At 39.9% G+C, this 21,682-nt stretch overlaps 1 protein-coding gene across 1 annotated transcript in view; it reads right to left on the bottom strand.

Annotated features, from left to right (window-relative positions):
- Window positions 1–9,479, bottom strand: part of LOC125363998 (desmoglein-2-like) — a 44,483-nt gene extending 35,004 nt beyond the window's left edge. The window contains exons 1-2 of the mRNA XM_048363367.1: window positions 9,242–9,479; window positions 3,922–3,924 (exon numbers count right to left, since the gene is read on the bottom strand). Coding sequence (XP_048219324.1) covers window positions 3,922–3,924; window positions 9,242–9,274 — 36 coding nt within the window. The 5' untranslated portion in view covers window positions 9,275–9,479. The remainder of the gene's footprint in view (window positions 1–3,921; window positions 3,925–9,241) is intronic.
- Between the last annotated feature and the right edge of the window lie 12,203 nt (window positions 9,480–21,682).

The raw sequence follows: 21,682 nt of genomic DNA, 5'->3' as shown, positions 1-21,682 counted from the left end.
GGGTGTGTGTGTGTGTGTGTGTGTGTGTGTGTGTGTGTGTGTGTGTGTGTGTGTTAGGGCTTGAACTTGAGGCCTCAAGCTTTTTGCCTGGGTTTTTTCATTCAAGGCCAGCTCTACCACTTGAGCCATACTATTTCCATTTCCAGCTTTTTGGTGGCCAACTAACTGGAGGTAAGAGTCTCACAGTCTTGCTGTGCTGGCTTTAAACCATGATCCTCAGATTTCAGCCTCCTAAGTAACTAGGAATACAGGCATGCACCACCAGCATCTGGTTATGCTATTTGCTCTTTAAAAGCAAACAGGCGGGGCTGGGGATATAGCCTAGTGGCAAGAGTGCCTGCCTCGGATAGACGAGGCCCTAGGTTCGATTCCCCAGCACCACATATACAGAAAATGGCCAGAAGCGGCGCTGTGGCTCAAGTGGCAGAGTGCTAGCCTTGAGTGGGTAGAAGCCAGGGACAGTGCTCAGGCCCTGAGTCCAAGGCCCAGGACTGGCAAAAAAAAAAAAAAGCAAACAGGCATCAGGACTATTTCATAAAACGGATATATCTCCTTTATATAATCACTCTTTGAACCCTGTGGGTTCTTGGTTTACCCCCAAATCAGCTGTGATCTAGAAGTGATCTAGAAGTGGCTCTTAAGAACAGAACCTGTGATAATTCTTCACAGCTCTCTAGCCACAAAGGATTGTCAGGATCTTGACAGTCATAAAACTTTACACATCCAAACAGCTTAAATGACCCAATACAATGTGGGTGGATCCCTGATAATCAGGATTACTTTAAGTCTGATGTGGACCAGATTTAGGTTAAAATTTTATCCACAGTACTCTCGCATTTTAAGCTTTCTTTCTTTCATTTTTTTTGAAAGATGGACAAAAGTCTGTATTTTCAATTTTTTGTTGCTTAGCTTTATTGAGCTAGAGTCTCAGGCTGGCCTCAAACTCATGATCCTCCTGCTTTTCCCTCTATTTTTATTTCCAAATGCTTTCATTCAAAATCTGAATGATTACTTGCTTAATGAAACATGGGATTAGTTTGTGATTGTAAGTAATATGAATAAAATATATAATGTATTTAAATTAACTTTAGGTCTACCCCATACAATGCTCAGGCTGAACAGAGTTGCTATCCCCAGGGGCTGGGAATGTGGCTTAGTGGTAGCCACCTAGCATGCATGATGCCCTGGGTCCGAATCCTCAGAACCACATAAACAGAAAAAGCTGTAAGTGGCACTGTGGCTCAAGTAGGAGAGTGCTATCCTTGAGCAGAAGCAGCTCAGGGACAGTGCCCAGGCCCTAAGTTCAAGCCACAGGACTGGCAACAACAACAACAACAACAACAAAAAGAATCAGACTTGCTCTCCCCAAGCCGATGTGTGGGAATTTTGTATATTTCCTTTTGCTCCTCAGTTTCAATTGGAACCATAAGAAGCCAACTAGATTCCTTTTCAGTATGGACAGGGCCAGTATGCTGGGATTTGGTAGGCTGGGTTGTGATGGTATTGTGAATTCATATTTCTAGTAAAGTTCTGAGTAATCATGGTCCGTATTTGTATTTTCTCTTTGGTATAGACCAATTCACTGAAGTCCCTCAGAGTTGGCATTATTGTACTCAGAGTGAAAATAACCTGAGCCCCTATAGCACTTTAAAAAAAAGAGAGTTGCTGTCAAACAGTTAAAAGGAGTCTTTTAATATATAATCCTTTCCTGTTCCCATTGATCACCTCATGCCAACAGTGGTTATCATACTTGAGTACTACTGGAAACACCTGTTGTAACAGACGGCTGGGTGGCTCCTGGAGTGTGTGCACAGTCGGTCCAGGGTGCGGCCCAGAAGTATGTATTTCCAACAAGTTTCCTGATAACTCTAATGGGGTTGGTCCTGAAGGACACTGTTTGAAAGCTGTTGTGTAAAATCACAGGAAACAAAGAAAAATCTTGAAAATTCATGCTGGATAATAAACCCTTCATGACAGGCTGATGAGTAAAAAAATGTGTATACGTGTGTGTGTGTGTGTGTGTGTGTGTGTGTGTGTGTGTGTGTGTGGTACTGGGGAATGAACTCAGGGCCTCTAGGTCTCTCTTTTTTTTACTTTACTTTAACCACAATTCTATTTCCTGCTTTTGGCTGGTTAACTAGAGATAAGAGTCTCAGGGAATTTCCTGTTCAGGCTGGCTTTGAACTTGATCTTCAAATCCCAGCTTCCTGAATAACTAGAATATATAGGTATGAGACATTGGCACCTGGCTGAAATGATTTTTAAATCAGGAAATGAAGGCACTGGGAGTTATTTCCACTTAGCAAGTACAAATCAAAGGCCTTAGGAGTACTCTAAAAGGCCATACCTCTTTTTCTAATTTAAGTTTGCTTTGAAGCATTTTCTATTTTTTGAAATATTATTATTATGTTACTGGCATGCAGTTTCAAAATGCTTTTGAAATCAGACAAAACATGACTAAATCTGCATAATAAAATTCATATAATCTGATAGATAAAAATCATGGGATGTTTCCACCTGCTTTGTTGTAATGTATTCCTAAGCTAAATTAATAAAGAAAATGAAAAGCAGATTTTTCTTTTCACTAACTTTAAGAAAACCATGGCCTTTGGACTGCTGCTTTTCTCCATTAGATGGTGCTAGTCTGTTAGGAAGGCAAAGTTGGAGAACCACCAGAAATCAATTGACAATTTATTTCAGAAGAGTAGATTGGCATCCTCTCAAAGAGTGAAAATCAAAAGCTTCAGAAAACTCTATCAGTACTTTCCCAGGATTCTGTATGAAGTTAGGTAAGCCTTGACTTGCATTCCTTTTGGGTAGAGGCCTCATGGTCCAGAAACTTTTCCAAACCCCTTCAACTGGCAACCAAGCCTTCAACACATGTGGTTCTTCAGAGGAGCTAGAAAAGCCTATTACAGGATACAAGGTAGAAGTATGTAGTAGTCTTAGGCCTTCAGGATGATAGAAGATGATTGTGATGATGATGATGATGATGATCATCATCATCATCATCATAAGACTACTTAAGAAAGGAGTGTTTTTAGGAAGGTATATGGTTTAAGTCTGAAATGGCTCCTCAAGTCTCATATGTTAGGGCATTTTTCATCATGCAATTACACTACAATAGAAATTCTAGTGACCACTTCCCTTCACTCTAATCACCAAGTTTCGTATCTTGAAACAAAACTTCAACAGGTTTTGCTCATTACTTGAAATAAATATGTCAAATGTCATAGGAGAGATACTTCTCACACTATAAACTAAAAAGCCAATCTATCATCATATACAGATCATATGCTTATACTTTCAAAACTGTTAAAATTTGTCATACAAGCCATGATGAAACAATGCTCAAATAATCAATAGCCTATGTGTGCTTTCAATGAAGTTTTAGTATTTAATACAATGAAATCATTTTCAAAAATATTAATCTCTAGCCAATATGCCATCTCTTCTTTTCCATGTTGCTGTGTTTCTCAGGCTTGGCCTACAAGTCTTTTTCTAAGCTGGCTTTGAACTTGAGATGCTCCTGTCTTAGCTTCTCCAGTTCTGGTATTACAGGAGTGTACTACCATGCTCAATTGCAAATGTGTAATTTTTTTCCATATAAAGCATATCAATATGCTTTATTTGAGAACAAACAATTTTAAAAACATAGACCATCAATTTTTCACTGTTACATCTTGTCTGATAATAAATAGACTTGGGGAATTTCTATTGATAAGTATTTCTGGATGTCAGCCTTTCAGGTCCTTCAAATTTGTATTTATTTTTTTCTCAGAATCTAGCATTTTTAATTATCAGGAAGAATTTAACAAATGCTTATGGTGTTTTTTAAAGAATGTTGCCTCAAATTTACAGTTAAAGAAGACATTAAGAATTGGCATTTTAGCTGGACATGGTGGCACATGTTTGTAATACCAGCTACTTTGGATAGGGAGGATAGTGGTGTGTGGCCAATCTGAGCAAAAAGCTAGTGAGATTTCATGTCAATCAATAAGCCAGAGGTGGTGGTACATGCTTGTTATCCCAGCTATGTGGCAGGCTATAGACAGGAAGATCAGTGTACAGATTGTTTCCCTGCTCCCCCCAAAAGAAAAAAAAAGTGATATCTTCCTGAGAATAACTAAACCAAAACGAAAGAGTGGTGGCTCAAGTAGTAGAATAATTTTGTAGCAAGTGTGAATCTTTGAGTACTGTCAACAAACAAGAAGAAAAACAAAACTCCCCAAACAACAAGAACAACCACAACCACAACAAAAAGCACAGTTGACTTTTTTCCATTACCTACTAATTTTTATAAACAAAAAAAATGAGACGTTGTATTTCTATGCAGGCTAGATAATTGGTTATTATTATTATTATTATTTGGCTGGTCCTGGGGCTTGAATTCAGGGCCTGGGCACTGTCTCTGGCTTCGTTTTGCTCAAGGGTAGCACTCTACCATATGAGCCACAGCAGCACTTGAGGCTTTTTCTGTTTATGTGGTACTGAGGAATTGAACCCAGGGCTTTATGCATGCTAGGCAAGCACTCTACTATAGTACTAAGCCACATTCCAAGCCTGATAAATATAAATGGTTATTCTTATGGCTCAATCTTTACCATGTAGTCAACCCTTGATTATTCTTACATCTGCTTGACTAGGTCACATATGAGGACAATGAACAAAGCCTTGATGTTATTGGTAGCTTATTGATAACAGAAGCTCCTTGCTATGGGGTAAGTTCTATGCTGTAGGCATACTGAAGTCCTAACCACAAGACTATAGAGAGTGACCATGTCTGGAAGGAGGGTATGGGTAGATTTAATCAAGTGGAGCTCACAGTAAGTGTAACTGGTATCCTCACAGAAGTGAAAAGATAAAGGTGCTAGGTGCTGATGGCTCACACCTGTAATCCTAGCTATTCAGGAGGCTGAGATTTGAGTATCACAGTTCAAAGGCAGCTTGGGCAGGAAAGTCTACTCTTCTCTCCAATTAACTCCCCCAAAAGCCAGAAATGGAACTGTGTTTCGAAATTGGAGAGCACTAGCCTTGAGCACAAAAGCTCAGGGGCAGCGGTCAGGACCTGAGTTCAGTCTTCAGGAGTGGCACACACACAAAAAGAGGGAAGAGATGGGAAGGGACAAAGAGAGACTGTCCTGTGATCAGAATGATGGACACCAACATTTTCAAGAGAAGGACCACAGATTCTGGAAAGTCTGTGATGGGAAGAGGCCTGGTGGAAGCCCTAAGTTTCAGCAGGATCACAACCTGCCCATGAAATCCATGAGTTGGTAAATCTTTGTAATTGTTAAGTGACCAACCCTTTACTACAGCAACTCAAGCAAACTAACACACTGTCAGATATATGAGTTCATGGCACCAATTTCTGTCTTCTGTTTATTTGTTTTGTTTTTGTTGCCAGTCCTGGGGTGTGGACTCAGAGCATGAGCACTGTCCCTGGCTTCTTTTTGTTCAAGGCTAGCACTCTACTTCTTGACCCACAGCGCCACTTCCGGCTTTTTTCTATATATGTGGTGCTGAGGAATCGAACCCAGGGCTTCATGTATACGAGGCAAGCACTTTACAACTAGGCCATGTTCCCAGCCCCCAATTGCTGTCTTTGAATCCTTAAAATGGAGTTTTATTTTTCAAAGACAAGTAAGTAATCAGAAGAAAAACTGAGGTAACTGTCAGAAAAAAACAACCAAAAAAAACAAACACACAAACAAAAGTCTTCCATCCAGTACCCTACTTTGAAGGCTGGTGGGATAGACCATGTTAAAAACATTATGTTTATAAAATGCAACAATGAATAAACTCAATTAGATTAATTTGCTGCAGAATTTGAAAAAGAAAATTTATGATAGTGTAATACTATGCTTTGCTATTGATTTTGTTTTTGAGTCAGGGCCTTGCTTTGTAACCCAAGGTGGATTGAAACTCTTACTCCTCCTGGCTTCTGCCTCCTGAACGCTGAGATTACAGGTTAGTGCCATCATATCTGGTTGCTTTTTGCTATTAATACACAAATTGTACAAGTCCTAGTAAAATCAATTGGCGATATTCAAAATAAATACTATTTAGAAATAACCATAATATATGAAAATATTTGTGAATTCTATTGTGACAGTCACAAATCCTAACATCACTGCGTTTGAAGAAATGTTAAATTTCAGACGTTAATAAAAAGACATGTATATATAAAACGAGTCAATATGTTTATGTAATTTACATAGATATTAAATTTGTATAGAGCTCACATGCATATGTAGTATATACTTATTGCATACATTACACAGATAAAATAAAATTATACATATATATATATATATAATATGTACATATGCAATGTGGTCCCCCATCTTTAGGAAGCCCTAAATTCTATATGGATAATTTGATAATGGAGAAACCTTAGATTTTCTTTGGAATACTTTTTTTTTTCCAGTTTGATAGGCATGGTCTAAGTGACCATGAGAGTGATATTCAGTGGTCTTTCTTCATGTGCCTTCCTGCATCGCAGGAAAATCCATATCCATCTTTACAGGCTCCATACTCAACATGCTTTACATTCAGGCCCTCTCTATCCATCATTTTAAATGTTTAAGACACAAAATATTTCAGATTTCTGTGTGTGATTCTGGAAAATTTACATAGATTCTACTGGTTGCCTACTGCCAGGCTGAAAATGAAAAATCTGATATGTTATGAAGTCTGCAACATGTCCAGCACCAACATGCTTGAAAAGATTTGGCTTTTGGAGCATCATCACGCATGCTCTATTTGCAATTAAACAAAATTCAAAAGAGGTAAGAAAATAGAACCTATGTGTCTGCTGTTACCTGGCCATGCTTAGTTATTGATAGAGTTATTTTATTTTTGTAGCAATCTTAATTTGGTTCTAGTCTCTCTAGTGTCTTGGGTGTCAAAGGGCAAGGTGTAGGCTTCCACTCTGTTAGATATCCTAGCAGGTGTGTCATAGGCTTGCAGCTGGCAACAAAAGTAGCCTCCTCTCACTGTGGTTTCCAGAACCTGAAGCAGTCTGCTGATCCTAGGGGAGGCATCGGCTCCTGCAAGGTACCATTCTGCTCAAGCACCCATTATTCCTGACAACTCAAACTGGAATTGGTTTGTTCAGTCCTTGCTTGGTGTCTGTAGACAGATAAATATTCTGAATCTCTTTTTGCTGTAATTAGCTAGAGTAAGTCTGTTACCAGCAACTGAACCTTGCCCGACAGACTACAATTTATGCTCTTTCCATAAGGGACAATTCTATAACAAGAGAGTGTTTTCCATTTGTCACCCAAATGCTCTACCTCCAACTTCCAACACATTGAGAGTGAAATGCTGACATACTACTCTTAGTATGACCGAACCTCTCTATATTCATACCTATATCATAGAAAGTATTATAGAAAATATGCTCTGTTCTAGATAGCTGTTGTCAGTTATACACACACACACACACACACACACACACACACACACACACACGGTACCAGGGCTCCAGTTTGTCAGGCAAGTTCTCTACGATTTGAGCCACATCTACCTCCCCCCCACCCCTTCCTTTTGGCTTTAGTTAAAAAACATTTTTTTTTTTTAATGTGGTCTCACACTTGTCTGGGCTGGCCTCAAGCAATATCCTCTTACCTATATCTCCCATAATCATATGGCTAGGATTTCATGCATGACTACTACGCCTGGCGACTTTATTGCTAACTTTGTGCTTGGTCTGGCCTTGAACAGTGATCTTCCAGATTTTCTACCTGCTATGTAGCTGAGATTATAGTTGTAAGTCATCACATCCAATTTTAGCTACAGTCATTTTTCAAAGGTGCAGTCTATTATTGCCCAACCAGGTATAAGTACAAAATTGCTAAAATGGAAAATAGGCCTAAATTATTTACCTACTTCTCTGTAAGCGTATGAACTGGAATATGTACTATAACAGTTGAGGATTACTTTCTTTTCTTACAGGGAGAGAACTGAATATTTAACTTCAAGGTGAGCAGGGAGCTAGGTCAGTCTGGTATCGTTTTTAACTAGGAAGCATGCAGAATGAAGGAGTTATGCTACTCTGGATGTCAAAAACAAAGCCCCAAATTATGCCTTAGAGAAAGTAGATTAACAAAATAAATTTGTATGGACACTTATCTCAACAATATGGGCCACACTAAATGAATTAGAACATAGAAATTAGAACATAGAAAGCCTCAGGCTGCCATTCCTGCTCATGATTGCTGCCTGTTGTGAGTGAGAGTTCAGTGAAATCTCTGGAGGGAAATGTACTCACACTTTAATGTTTTTCCTGTTTTGCCTAAAAATAAATCTGCCTCTGTGTGTGTGTGTGTGTGTGTGGGTGCGCGTGTGTGTTTGTTCTCCTCCCCCACCACAATTTGAAAGTTATAACTTTTAGAAGTAAATGTGCTTGGATTTCAATCATTACAAGAAGGATGAAGTCTCTGTGAAGTTTCTGAAAGGTGAGCCCATCATTTAGCGAACTCCTATAAGCCAGTACATTCCTCAATTATGTGCAATGCCCTCAAGAAACAGGCAACCCACAGTTAAAAACAAATCCCACCCGAAGCGCATAGAAAGGAAAGACAGTGTAGATTTCCGGTTCTGAATATTCTCTCCCCTGGAAGAAAAGCTATCCATTTAAGAAAAGGGAATTTTCCCCCTGAAATACCCTGCTCGATAGCAGCAGCCCTGTAACCCTTTAAATAAAAAGAGCCCTAAAATTAGTACATATGTTTGTTTTCAAACCCCGGCGTTCATGATCTTCCGGCGGCCCGTGTGTTTCTTTAACAGCAACGCAGTTTTTAAATCCTCTCCTTTCCAGAAAATCTGAGAAATGTATTTCTTCATGAAACTATTTTTAGCTCTTGTTTTGCATTCTAAGAACTCAGATCTTTTCCTGGTGTGCCCAGGTCACTGACTCGCATGGGCGACTAAGAAAAATCTAGGAAGCGGTAGAGAAAACTTCGAAGACCTGCGAGAGGGCTCGGCGGTGGTGGCTCCCCATTGCCTCCATTCCCCCCCACCCCGCCCCCCAAAGCCTGCACGCAATAAGGCCCCCAGCGTTGGCCAAAGGCGCTCCCCGTCCCACGGCTCCCTGCACCCACAGATCACAGTTGGATCTGGAAATGAGAACCTGGTTAGCTTCCCTGCCCTGTGCGCCGCCCCAGATCCGACCCCGCCGCCTGCCCCATTCCCATCCCAGGTCGTTGGCGGCCTTGGGGCCCCGCGCCTCACTTACCAGAAGCAACAGCGCGCCCGGGCTCCGCGCCATCGCGCCTGGCTCCGCCGCGCCCTAGGCGCCCTCACTCTCGCCCTCGCCTTGGGCTCCGGCGCTGGCCGGCTGGCTTCCCCGCAGCCCCGCAGGCGCGCACCCGGCTCCGCCTCGTACCCCTTCCTCCACGCCACCGCCCCGCACCGAGGCGCGGTTCCAGGTGTGGCCCCGAGAAAATGGAGACGGGGGGGGGGGCGGGGGAGGGCGCCCGGACGGCCCACGGCGTGGGGTGGGGAGCCGCTCCCCGAGGGGAGGCGCCGCGCACGCTCCCGCCTCAGTCGTAGGCGCACCTGTGACGTTCCAGGTTGGGGACTTTGGCTGGTAAACCCCGCCCCGACGTCAGTCCCTCCCCAGACCCACCTCCGAGAATGACCGGGAGCCCTGGGCCTCCGGGCCACCCGCAGCGCCCGGGCGGACCTCGGGGTCCAGAGCGGCGACCTGCAGGGACCCCGCGACGCCAAGGCCCCGCGCTCGCCCCGCAGAGGAGTGTCAGCCCCAGCGCGGGGGGCGTTGAGACGCGGGTTGACATGAGAGACACTCGTCCTGGTGGTAGCTGCAGCCCAGGTGCGTGGGACCGGCCCGAGAGCCACAGAATTTCAGGCGGTGACTTAGCAAAGTTTCAAATCTGCCGTGAACGTTTCATTACTTCCTGCAGGTTCTCAGCTTGTCTGCCTCCAGGAGAAACAATTATTACAGAAGTAACGGGAGGATGGTCCTAGCCTCCACCCTTAACCCCAGCTACTCTGGAGTCAAACCAGAGGCTTGAATCCCAGGCCAGTGGGGAGCAAAAATTCCCCAGACTCTACCTGAACAAGGAAGGAAGGGAGGGAGAGAGAGATAGAGAGGGGAGGAAAAAAGGAAGGAAGGAAAGAGAACAGGAGGACAGGCAGGCAGGCAGGCAGGCAGATAGGGAATGAGGCTTAAATAGTATACAGCCTGTCTGGCCAGGGTGAAGCCCAGAATTCAAACCGCAATAGCAAACTAACAAAGAGTCAAGAATAGTTCTTCAACTCCTTGATAGGGAGAGAAAACTAGCAGAAGGTCCGTGAAGAAGAAAACTAAGGAAAAACAGTTAGAGAAGGGAAAGATGTACCTGTATAGATCACACCTTTAGCAAGAAGAAGAAATAACTGGCTCTGGCCTGGACAGCCTTTCAGGAGCTCAGGTTCCAGGTTACTTAAGCAGGATTAATTTCCCCAATTCATAAGGCCATTGTGCAAATTAAATCAGAGTGGATGTGAAACACTGCCTGTCTAGCACTCCTGAGTTTAATCAATTGGAGGAGTGGAAGACCCTCTGTAAACTTGGAGGGTTTGCTAGATTTTCATTGGCTGGACTTCCATTTGCAGTCAGAGTGCCTATCTTTGTTTTGGGGATTTCCTACTTCTCTCCCTTTTCCAATCTGGCCAGTTGCAACTTCTCTTCACTAGTTCCTTTCTTTCCAAGTGAGCTAGCTAGCTCTCTATGAGTTTAGAAACCCACTTTCCTATGTTTAAAGATTAGCTGCCCCGCCCCCCTACCATTCTGTGCATTATGCACAGTTTGAGAGTAAGCTGAGATGAAGCATCTAAGGGTTTCTACATGGTAACAGATAAGGAAAGAATGAAAGGGTATTTCAAAAGACAGCAGTATACAAGTAGGCAGAGGATAAGAGATAGATGGAGAAAAAAAACAGCTAGAGAGATGGGAACAAACAGTGGTGACAGTTTCTGCTTCCCCAAGTCACTAACAATTGTGTTCTTACCATGCCACCAGTGCCTGCATCAAGGGAGACACGCTCAGAACACTGGGGCGCCTGGCTGAATACAGAGGGAAGAAAGTCCTTTACTTTCTACTCCTTTGTCTTAAGTGGGCAGGGCATACACTGGTGATAATTTCCCTTTCCTACCATGCCAGGAAAACTCCTAATTAAAGTGGCAGATTGATACCCTATCATGTTCTTGGACCATCCCAGGAAACTTTTTTTTTTTTTTAAATCAGTGAGTCCTGCCTAAAAACAGTGCTTTTGCAATTGAGGCTGGTGGACAAATATTTATGTCTCATTATTAAGACTGCGGTTTCTGTTTAGTAATGAAGATAATGATAGCTTCCAGAGTTGCAAATAGCTAATGTAAACGTTTTCTTTTGTTGGATTATTCACTGTTCCCCAGAGGGCAGTAGCATTCCTTCTAGAAGACATTTATTGCAAGGCATTGAGAGAAGGTGTCAATATATACAGCATCCAATGCTATGTAATACGCCATTCCAGAACTAGTTCTACTTTAAAATTCCAGAGCATATGACCTAAGAAGTTGAAAGGAGTTGGTGAAAATCAGATGACTCATCTAGTGCTTGAGCTCCAGAGATGGGGTCTCCCTGGGAAGCCCCGGCTGGCCTGGGACTCACTATGCAGCCTAGGCTGACCTTGAAAACCAAGTGCTAGGATTACAAATATGAGCCACCTTGCCCAGTACTTTTAATTTCTTAATGCTGAGAGGTGAGTAAAATTATTCCATAACTCTTTTTACACAAAACTAAAATGGACTACTAGCAATAAAGCACCAAAATTGCTTTAAAATGAAGTACACACAGGATGTAGAAATTTTAATTTATACATTCATTTCCCCGAATTAGTTGAATGTTATGGTAAAATTTTCTTAAGATGCTCAGGAAACACCTAAGATATATTCATCATAACTACCTGAATAAATGCTTTCCATAATGCTTTACTTCCTGCCTACAGATGAGAATAGGCCTTTGAAGAGATGAGCTCATCTAAAACAAAAATAGTTAAAAATCCATAAATACTAATAAAATTAGTATGCACCCTGTCATTGCTTCCTAACTCCCCAAATCCTAATATCAAAGAGCTTTTTATCAATTGATATTTATTGGGTAAAGTTAGCAGGAAACAGTGAAAATTCTAACAAGTATATAATTTGATTTAGTTCTGAAGAGGTTGAAAGCTAGATGTGATTACTATCCTACTAAAATTCTTTATAAGCAAGTCATAGAAATGTATGGCTGTTAAAAGATACAAGAATATTCTAGTCTGGAGGCTGTCATAGATCAATAAAGGGTACAGGGCTGGGAATAGCACAGCAGTAGAAAGTTTGCCCAGTATGCCTAAGGCCCTGGGTTTGACTCTTAGCAGCCTGAATATAAATGAATGAATGAATAATTAATTGAATGACTGCACCAACTATAACATTAGAAGCACAATACAAGGAAGTATCTATTTTTAGTTTTAGTTCCACTCACTCATTTGATATTTTGTTTGTCTCTGTTCAAGAAATATGGATACTGATTAATTAATACAACTTATAAAATAATAGAAATGCAATGGTAGAACTATGTGCAGGATACAGTATATCCTGTGAAAAGTATCACAAGCTCCAACTTGAGGCTTTGGGCTTAGAAAAGGCTCCCTGGTAGTTGTAGTGACTGAGTTTTAAAGGATGAATGATTGATCATGAGGAACAGCCAGCCTGCCAGGGCGGTGTAATTCAGAGCATATTGGGCAGGGCTGGGGCCTCAGCTTTATCTCTGAAGACAGCTCTCTTCTCCACATTGATACAAGGTAAAGGGTGGTGAAAACATTCAGTGAAAACACATTGAATTTGAGATTTTAGAATAATACTTAGAAAAGTCCAGCAAGTAGCTTGTAATGAAGATAACATAATTGCAAGTAAATTTTGTGGAGCATAAACAGTGACAGAATTTTATTTCACTCTCTCTGGCTATTATTTCTTCATTTATCTCTTGCCATCTGCCTACAAGAGAACCTCAGATAGCATAATAATTTTATAGGGAGACCAACCTTCCTCCTCCCCCCCAAAAAAGAGGGAAACGTCTCTTCAGATCAAGCTTGCCCTTTCCTTTTATGCTGAGCTCAGTGAAAGGCAGCTGTGACTCTGGGTGTCATTCTCAATTCTCCTTTCCCCTGCTCTCCATACCCAGTTATTTATCACACCTTCAGTTCCCTGTGGCCCTCTTCAAAGTGATTCACACTCCTGCATGTAGCTGCAGCCTTTATGGTTTGTGGTAATTCCAGCCAGGTCAACTCCTCCACCCATTGTTCTTTCTCAGGGTTGCTGTTTCTGTGGGACCTGAGGCCATATGATATATAGGATAGGCTCAGATCCTAGTATTTAGCACATACTAGAAGATCAAAAAGGTTTTGCATCCAAGACCATATACCAAAGGAATTAATTGTAAGTGAAAAAGTAGTCTTGTGAAGAAAGGATTGGACTATCCATCTGGATGAGTTAATCAACTAGTCTGAAAATATTAATCTGTGTGTTTGATATGTTGTGTGTACATACTTGCTCACACAGGCATAGGTGTTGGTGTGGGTAGGTATTTTTGGTTTTACTCAACAACTCTGCAGCCCAGTAGCAAGATAAGGATAGCAGATGTCAGCTGTAGTCAGGTTGTTGAGAGTCTGATGACAGAAATAGAGAAGGTCTAGGAGGGAGAGGAAGAAGATGAACCTGACTGAGTTCAGGGGTCAGTTGCGAATGGAGTTAATTACACTGAGTACTAGAGAAAGAACTGGAAAGTCCTATGATGTGTAAGTGAAGGCATTGGTGCCAGATATCAGGAATCAGGATCTTAACATTCTCACAGATTCTCCAGTTGGAAAGATGACGCTGCCTCTACCTCAGTGCGTGGGGGAGGGGATCAGGGATGAACTCAAATTTTGTGGGAGAAGTGCTGTTGTCTTTGGGAGTTAGAACTCACAGACTAGTGAAGCACAGAAGAGTCCAGGCCCTCTATGGAGCCTAGCATAGAGGAGCCAGCTCATCCTGAAGGAATGGTCAAAGCACTCTGGGGCAGAAACAGCCCTGAGAATACAACTCACCCTCAGACGCCAACACTTTAAGAGGTGAGGGAGCCACAGTGGGGTGAGTCACAGTCTCTCCTGTGATTCCTCACATGCTCTTCCTGGTGAGTCAGTGTCCCAGGACTCAACTGCTTTGAATGCAGTTCCCTGAGCCTAAGTCGTCTTCCTATTTGGTCATGAGGTAGAGGAGAATTGGGGGAAGGTACAAGCATTTCAAAATAGGAGAAAACAGAGTAGTGTATTTTTGAATCTGAGTAGAATTTTAAAATGTGAGCAAAAATGTAATTATGCTGGACTGAGGTGATTATAAAACAGCTACCCACTTCAGGAGAAAACCCAGCCTGGCCTTGATGTCCCACTGGGTGGGTGCTCCCTTCCCAAAGCAATGCCTGAAATCCTAGAGCTGAAGGGCCCCTTGTCTGTTCCATGTCTGTGAACCCATTATCTGTCATCTACATCTCAGTCTGACATCATGAATATGGTCATGAGTTTTGCCTGGGAGCCTTTGAACCTGCTGTGCCTTTCCCCTAGAGGATTCTGATCTAGAGTAGAACTAGAGTTGTGCTTCTATTTTTTCCCTGTCAAATGTTTCTACCCCCACCCCCACCCCTGGCTGTAATGTTGTCATTACCCCTTTCCTCTCCCATGCTCAGAGGTCCTGGTCTGTTCTCCTTCCCCTTTCTTTCTCTCCCCTGCCCACTTTCCTTCTTTATTCATCATCTTGTTGTCCTTCCCTAGCTTGCAATCTTCCTGAGTGTTGAGACTTTCCCCTATGAACTTCTATGCATCCAGTGTCTTAAAAGTGATTGACTGATTCAGTAACTATCAGTTAACTGTGTGAATGAGTGAATACATTTTCAAGGTTCTTTTAGAATTGTGTGTGTGTGTGTGTGTGTGTGTGTGTGTGTGTTTCTGTAAGAGAAGAAAGGGAGGAAAAGCAAAATAACATTAGGATTCTAGAAAAATATGAGCTTAACTATTGCCAAACTGAGAAAGGAGATTGTAGAATTAACTCCTGGGAAAAAATTTCCCTAATTCATAATTTTGTCAAATGTGGCTATTGCTAATACTACTGGAGCAGGGTGAAGATGGAGAGTTCAGAAGGCAATGGAGAACATTTTTGTTCTTCCTTGCAAAGGAAGAAAGCAAGAATGAATAAAAAGCATGGAAAACCCCCCTTCCCTCTGGGAGGGAACAAAGTAAGGCACTCATTGTAAGACTGCAGAACTTAGGAAGGCTAATTTTATCCACCCACCACAATCTATGGCTGGCTTTTGCCCTAGGATTTGTTTATGGAAGTTTTTGGAAAGATAAGGGCCTTGCAATGATAAAGAGAAAGGAGGGGAATTCTTGGGCTGGAATCCTTCAGCAATAGTTGTGACAGGGTGTGTGTGGTTTTTATGGCAGGCATGGCACTGTTTACCGAGCTGTCCAATAGAAACTGGTGTGATGAATGAGCTTAGGGAGACACAGACCTCTCAGAAATAGAAAGGAAATCCTAGTTTCTTGGATATCTCATTTGTTTGCACACAGATGAATGACATTTTTAAGTGTAGCAAGAAAAAGTAAACTACAAGTGGTATAACTTTGTAGAGTAAATCTGGAGGTAAAATAATGGATTGGAAGAATCTTGTGGGAATGATCTAGGATGATGATTACAAATAATTAGGAGAGATGCAGAATCTCAAAAATAGATAATTTTCATTCCAAAGGATAATTGTCTTTGTTACTAGTTAACATTAGACTTTTATGACATTTATTTAACATTAGTCTTTTTGGTGACATTTAAAAAATGCCAATGCAATACTAAGTGATGTAGTACTTTATTAACAACAAGATTCTGTCATTGGTGTGGTTTATTTTGCTAAAAGTCACAGAACAAATTCAAGGTTATTCAATGATGTTGTTATTGGCTGAGGATCAAACTCAGCAATACTTGGCTAGTATGCAAAAGGTCATGGGTTTGAGCTCCAGCAAAATGATAGAGAGAAGAGCTTGTCCTTGGTAAAGCATGTGCTTAAGAATGTAACGTCATTATTAGAAAGAATGACATTGCTCCATTTGCAAGGAAATAGAAGGACTTGGAAAAAATTATACTAAGTGAAGTGAGCCAGACCCAAAGAAACATGGACTCTATGGTTTCCCTCATAGGGAATAATTAGTACATGTTTATGCTAGTCAGAGCAGAAGAATCACAATAGCCCAATAACCCTTAGAACACATACGATGATCCTAAGTGAAATGAACTCCATATTATGGAAACAAGTGTTATATCATTGTTGTAATTATTTTCAACATGTCATGTGAAACCATACCTTTTCTCTTGTTTCTCTCATATTCCCTTCCTTTGGTTTTACCTCCGCTATCACTGTAACTTATCTGAGTACCCTGGGTACTGTATGTATGGGTATTAGACCTCAGAAAGGGAAAGGGAGTATCAAAATTGAGAGACAAAGGATAAAAAGCAAACAATTCGAAAAGCAATACTTATAAAACCATTTGGTGTAAACCAACTGTACAACTCATGCGGGGAGAGGGACATGAGGAGGGGAAGGTGGGGGAAAATGAGGGAGGAGGTAACAAGTTGAACAAGAAATGTACTCACTGCCTTACATATGAAACTGTAATCCCTCTGTACTTTACTTTGACAATAAAGGGAAAAAAAAGAATGTAATGTCCTTATGTGATGAGGAAAACTACCAGGAACCACTACTGTAGAGATGACACTTTTAGGAGCTGCTGACTAAAACCTTAATACTATTCTTGATTTTGAATTTGATATTATGAGTAGCCAATTCTTTCTATTCAGCAGTAATTTCAATTTCATAAGCAAGAGTAATCAGAAAACCTCATAACAGGACACATAATAATCAATACAGTCAACTCCATATACACCTGAGGAATAGGCAAGTTGAAGTAGGCTTTCAGATATAGTAAGATAAGGGAAACAGAACATTGTGTCTGGTGTTCAAGAAAATGTTTAAACATATTTTGCTTGAATTCTACAGATTTTGCAGACTAGCTTTCCTTATCCTCTACGTCCTCCTCAATGTAGAGGCAGAAATAAGTTCAAACATTAAGCAAATCAGTGAAATATAAGTCCTGTTCAAAGAAGGCAAAGGGAAAAAACTTGCTCTGGATAATGTAATGATCACAGTGACCTCTAACAGCGTGTGTAAAGAGGTATTTGTGGTTAACATTAAAAAAACATCAAATAATAAGTTCATTATGAACATTACTATTTACCTTTAGAGCTGATCTGTCATTTAGACGAGGTCGGGCGCGTTCAGGGTGGTATGGCTGTGGACATAGTCTGTCATTTAGCTAAGCAATTGTGTATTGATTTACTGAATAATTTCTAAACCCTCTACCTTCAAACTCAGGGCCTCATAACTACTGAAACAATGTTGAGGTGACATCAGACCTTCAGATTGAGCTAGACCCTTTTCCTGCAAAATCAGCTATAATAAAGGTAAAACAGACAACAAAGTCTTCTTGTGACTGAAGGTACATACGAGGAAGAAAGTGTACCCTTGCATTTCCTTCTCAACTCTTGGATTAGAACATTTATTTGAACTAATGAGTAAATATAGTGCCAATTCAGCATGCCAGAAGAGCAGAGTACTAGAGCAGAAAAAGGTTAAATTCATGCTGAAGTTCAAATCAGAAGTTTCTCCAAGTTCCATTAAAGTGCAAAGGTGAATTTTACTGGAGGGATTGAAGATGTAGTCTATGGTAGAGTGTTTACCTACTACTTGCTTGTGCAAGGCCCTGGGTTTAATTTTTGGCAGAGAAAAATTATTTTTTTTAAAGTTTAATGGAAAAGATTTTATAAGTTCCATATAACTTGCTTCAGTGTTCATGACATCCTTTGGAATTGAAATGATAATTTAAGGTGAGCTTAGATACTTGGTCTGGCAGGTAGTTTAAACTCTTGTCTTGGGTATTTCTTAAATGTAGATGAAAACTATTCATTGTTCACTATTAATGAATAGTTCATTGTTCATATCTATCTTCCTACCTATCTGCATGTTTATCTATCTATCTTTCTATCTACCTACTTATCTGCCTATCATCTGTCTATATGTCTATCCATCTATCATCTCTACATGTGCTTTCATCACTCTTCTTCTTTACCCTTTAGAATATACATCCATATTTTAATCCTTCTTATAAGTTTTATTATTTTCATTATATTCTTTCTAAACTTCCATGTGATATTCAAGACAATCAAAGTAAAGACACCAACCGGAGAATGGCTGACATCCTGGCACTGGAAGGAAGCCCACTCTGGACCCAGCAGAGCAGCAGGGGTATCAGTCTTCACCATGGAAAACACATGGATTCTGGTACCTGAAACTTAAATGATTTTTTTCTTTAAAATCAATTGTTCCCTTTACATAAAATTATCTCAGTCTACAGTTTTGAATGTCTTAAACCATACAGTCTCTTAACTCAGAATTTCTCTTCCTAGATCCTAGTAAAGGATATGAGAAAATGGTGAATTGCTACAAATAAGAACTCTTAACTTGAACTTGTTTCTGAAGTGGTTGCATTAGTGAAGTTGATTGAATGTATTCCTCTTACAGTTTTACCAGATCTTTCACTTCCTCAAATCTAGATTAAACCACATTTACCATTTTTATTTCTTGAACTTTCAATGAATCTAAGAAGTTGGCAGCATTTTTGTAATTTACTTACATGACTTTGACTTTTTTGGAATTGGCTTAGTATATCCAAAGTATGCTGTGTACCAGCCTTTGCTATGCTTCATCCAGCATTCACTTGAGTCCTGTTATTTCTCCTCATATCCTGGGCCCCAAGCCTTGTCATCCAGGCTCAAGAGGAAGGAAAATCAGTCAGAAACCAGTCAGTTCTGAAATTCTGAAAGCATTTATTTAGTCACATCTCTTAGAAGGACATAAAGGCCTAGCATTTTTTAAAGCCATCCTTAGGGTAGGTGGCTTTCATAAGTACCGTGGTAGAGTTCTGCCTTTTTTTTTTCTTTTAAAATCATGGCAAACTAGAACTATTACATTCTCTCACTCCAACCTTCTTTCTATTTCATCTTGCAATGCCATAGCATACGCGGGAGACTATGTCAATGGAGCAAAACAAAAAACAAAACAAAACCCCAAACAGCAAACAACAACAATAACAACAACAAATAAACAAAAAAAACCCAGTGATCTAAATCATCTAGTTAAAAAAGTTGCTCTGGTCTGATTTCATCCAGCTTGCATTTCATCTTCCCCAACCCAAAGCAATCCTGAACCCTAAACCTCACATACATCCTCCCTGCCTGGGAAGGTGCAAAAATGGTATTAGCTTTTAAAAAAGAAAAGAAAGAAAAAATGGTAAAAATACTGTTAAAAATTCATATGGAAGTCATTTTGAATACATATACATTATGAGGAGTTCAACTTTTATAAAATAGTTAAAGAAATACTCATTTGTTTATTGCCAAGCTTTTTATTATAGCAATGTCACACTATGTTTATATATACATATTGTTTAAAATGTATAATAAACCAAGTCAAAGGACAGTTTAAGAAACTATTTTCTGGATTAAAAATATTTTATTGTTGGTTAAAAAATGTAGATAACAGTTTTACAAAACAAATGAAAATTTAGGTCATCCTATAAGTAAAGTTAAAAAAAAAAACCCATGTAAATTTTCTCTGGTATACACTTTAATACAGTGACCGTTTATCTTCATTTCAGGATTGCAGCCAAATTTCCATTTCTTTGTCTTAAATTATTATTTTCTTTTAAATAGTTATACATAGGAGTTTCCATTCAACAAGTCAGATTATGCGTACAATGCATCTTGACCCTTGTCATCCCTTGCACTGCTCTCATTTCATAAATTGGGTTTTGAGACTCGTAGTCAAAATGATTTGAGCATCTTAAATATACCTTTGCACTTTGAATATGGATTATTATGAATATTAATTAAATACTCCTGCAACAACAAGGTCACAAGTCAAATTGTACACATAGACCCAGAGCAAGCTTCGGCTGAGAAGCAGAATATGTCACCATTAACAAGAGCAACTTCTTGGTGCTCCAGGCTGCAGCACAGGTCAGCTTCTTTCCCCTACATCTGGGTTGCAGTGGAAGCTAAGGTGTAGCAACCACCAATCTTGGAATCTTAGTCCATCTCTTCTTCTCCAGTGCTTGGGATGGGTACATTTATGGGTTTTGTTCCTCTGGGTGTTTCTTAAATCTACTCATCTCAATTAAAATATAACACTGGGTTAGTTTGCAGTCTTATCTGAGTAAAGTATACTTAGGTTTTTTTGTAATCATAGCAAAAACAAAGCAGTAAAGAAAAAGATAAAGTCTGTGCATTACAGACAATTAGAAATAATACAGTTGGGTAATAACCTTGTAAAGACTAACACTACAAAATTGAGAAGCAAGTGAAGTATGGGGTTTTCTGTGGGCTAACGGTGAGTATCTTAAGGATGACTTGAAGAACCGTGTTACTGTGAGGGTAGCATGAATAAAATACATTCTGATTTTAACTAACCTAACAATGCCACACTCACCAATTATATCACTGTTTTATTTAGAAGGGAGGGTTAAAAATAGTTTATCCATTATCTTACTTCCATATCTTTTGTAACTTGAAAACAATTTCAGAAATATTTTCCTGAAATGACACTTATAATACATATTCACAAATTTCACCATGTGTTAGTCTAGATTTTCACTTATAAGAAAAGCTTGATTTAGTATTCCCACAGTGTGTAAACATTATTCACATGATAAACTTCCCTATACAGCTCATGTAAGTCATTTCTACCCATGACGTTAAAAAGAAAATAAAGACCTGCTTCAAACAACTAACACAGGAATTGTTATATCAAGAAAGTATAGGAGGGAGTTGTTGCATATAAAGTATTTTCTTTAGATAGAGTTTTCCAAGATGATTAAAATACATAAAATGTTATTTACATCATATTATACTTTAAGTGTTTTAAGAGCATGTGCAGATTATAGAAAAAGCAAGTTTTTAATGCAGCGCGAGCCCATAGTCTTACTCAGAGAAAAAGATGTGTTTCTGATGTCCCCATGCCAAGAAGATGGAAAAACTTTAACTGCTACCAATTTCCTTGTTCTAAGTGGCTCCAAACGATTAGCAAATATCTTGTGGTTCTTAAGTCATTGTTAATGATGTTCTTTTATGTAAAAAAAAAATCAGTGATATTTTTATATCATTATTAGTGATACAAGAAAAACTGATAGAAACAAGAACCAGGAGTCTTGATACCAAGAGCTTAATCCACCAAACCACATTTCATTTTCAAGTGATAAATGCCTTGTGTTTGCACTGAAAGTACAGAAATTTCAAAAACGTTTGGGAACTTTCTGCATCCAATGGGATTCTTATTTTTTTTAAACAGTATAAAAATATTAAGAGAATTGAGCTGGGTGCTGATGGCTCATGCCTGTAAACCTAGCTACCCAGAAGGCTGAGATCTGAGGATCGTGGTTCTAAGCCAACCTGGGCAGGAAAGTCTGTGAAACTTTTATCTCCAATTAACTACTGCAAAGCCAGAAGTAGAGCTGTGGCT

The sequence above is a fragment of the Perognathus longimembris genome, chromosome 15 (genome assembly GCF_023159225.1).
Source record: "Perognathus longimembris pacificus isolate PPM17 chromosome 15, ASM2315922v1, whole genome shotgun sequence".
Taxonomy (NCBI): Eukaryota; Metazoa; Chordata; class Mammalia; order Rodentia; family Heteromyidae; genus Perognathus; species Perognathus longimembris.
The sequence above is the reverse complement of the archived record's forward strand: the minus strand, read 5'-3'. Positions and strand labels throughout refer to the sequence as shown.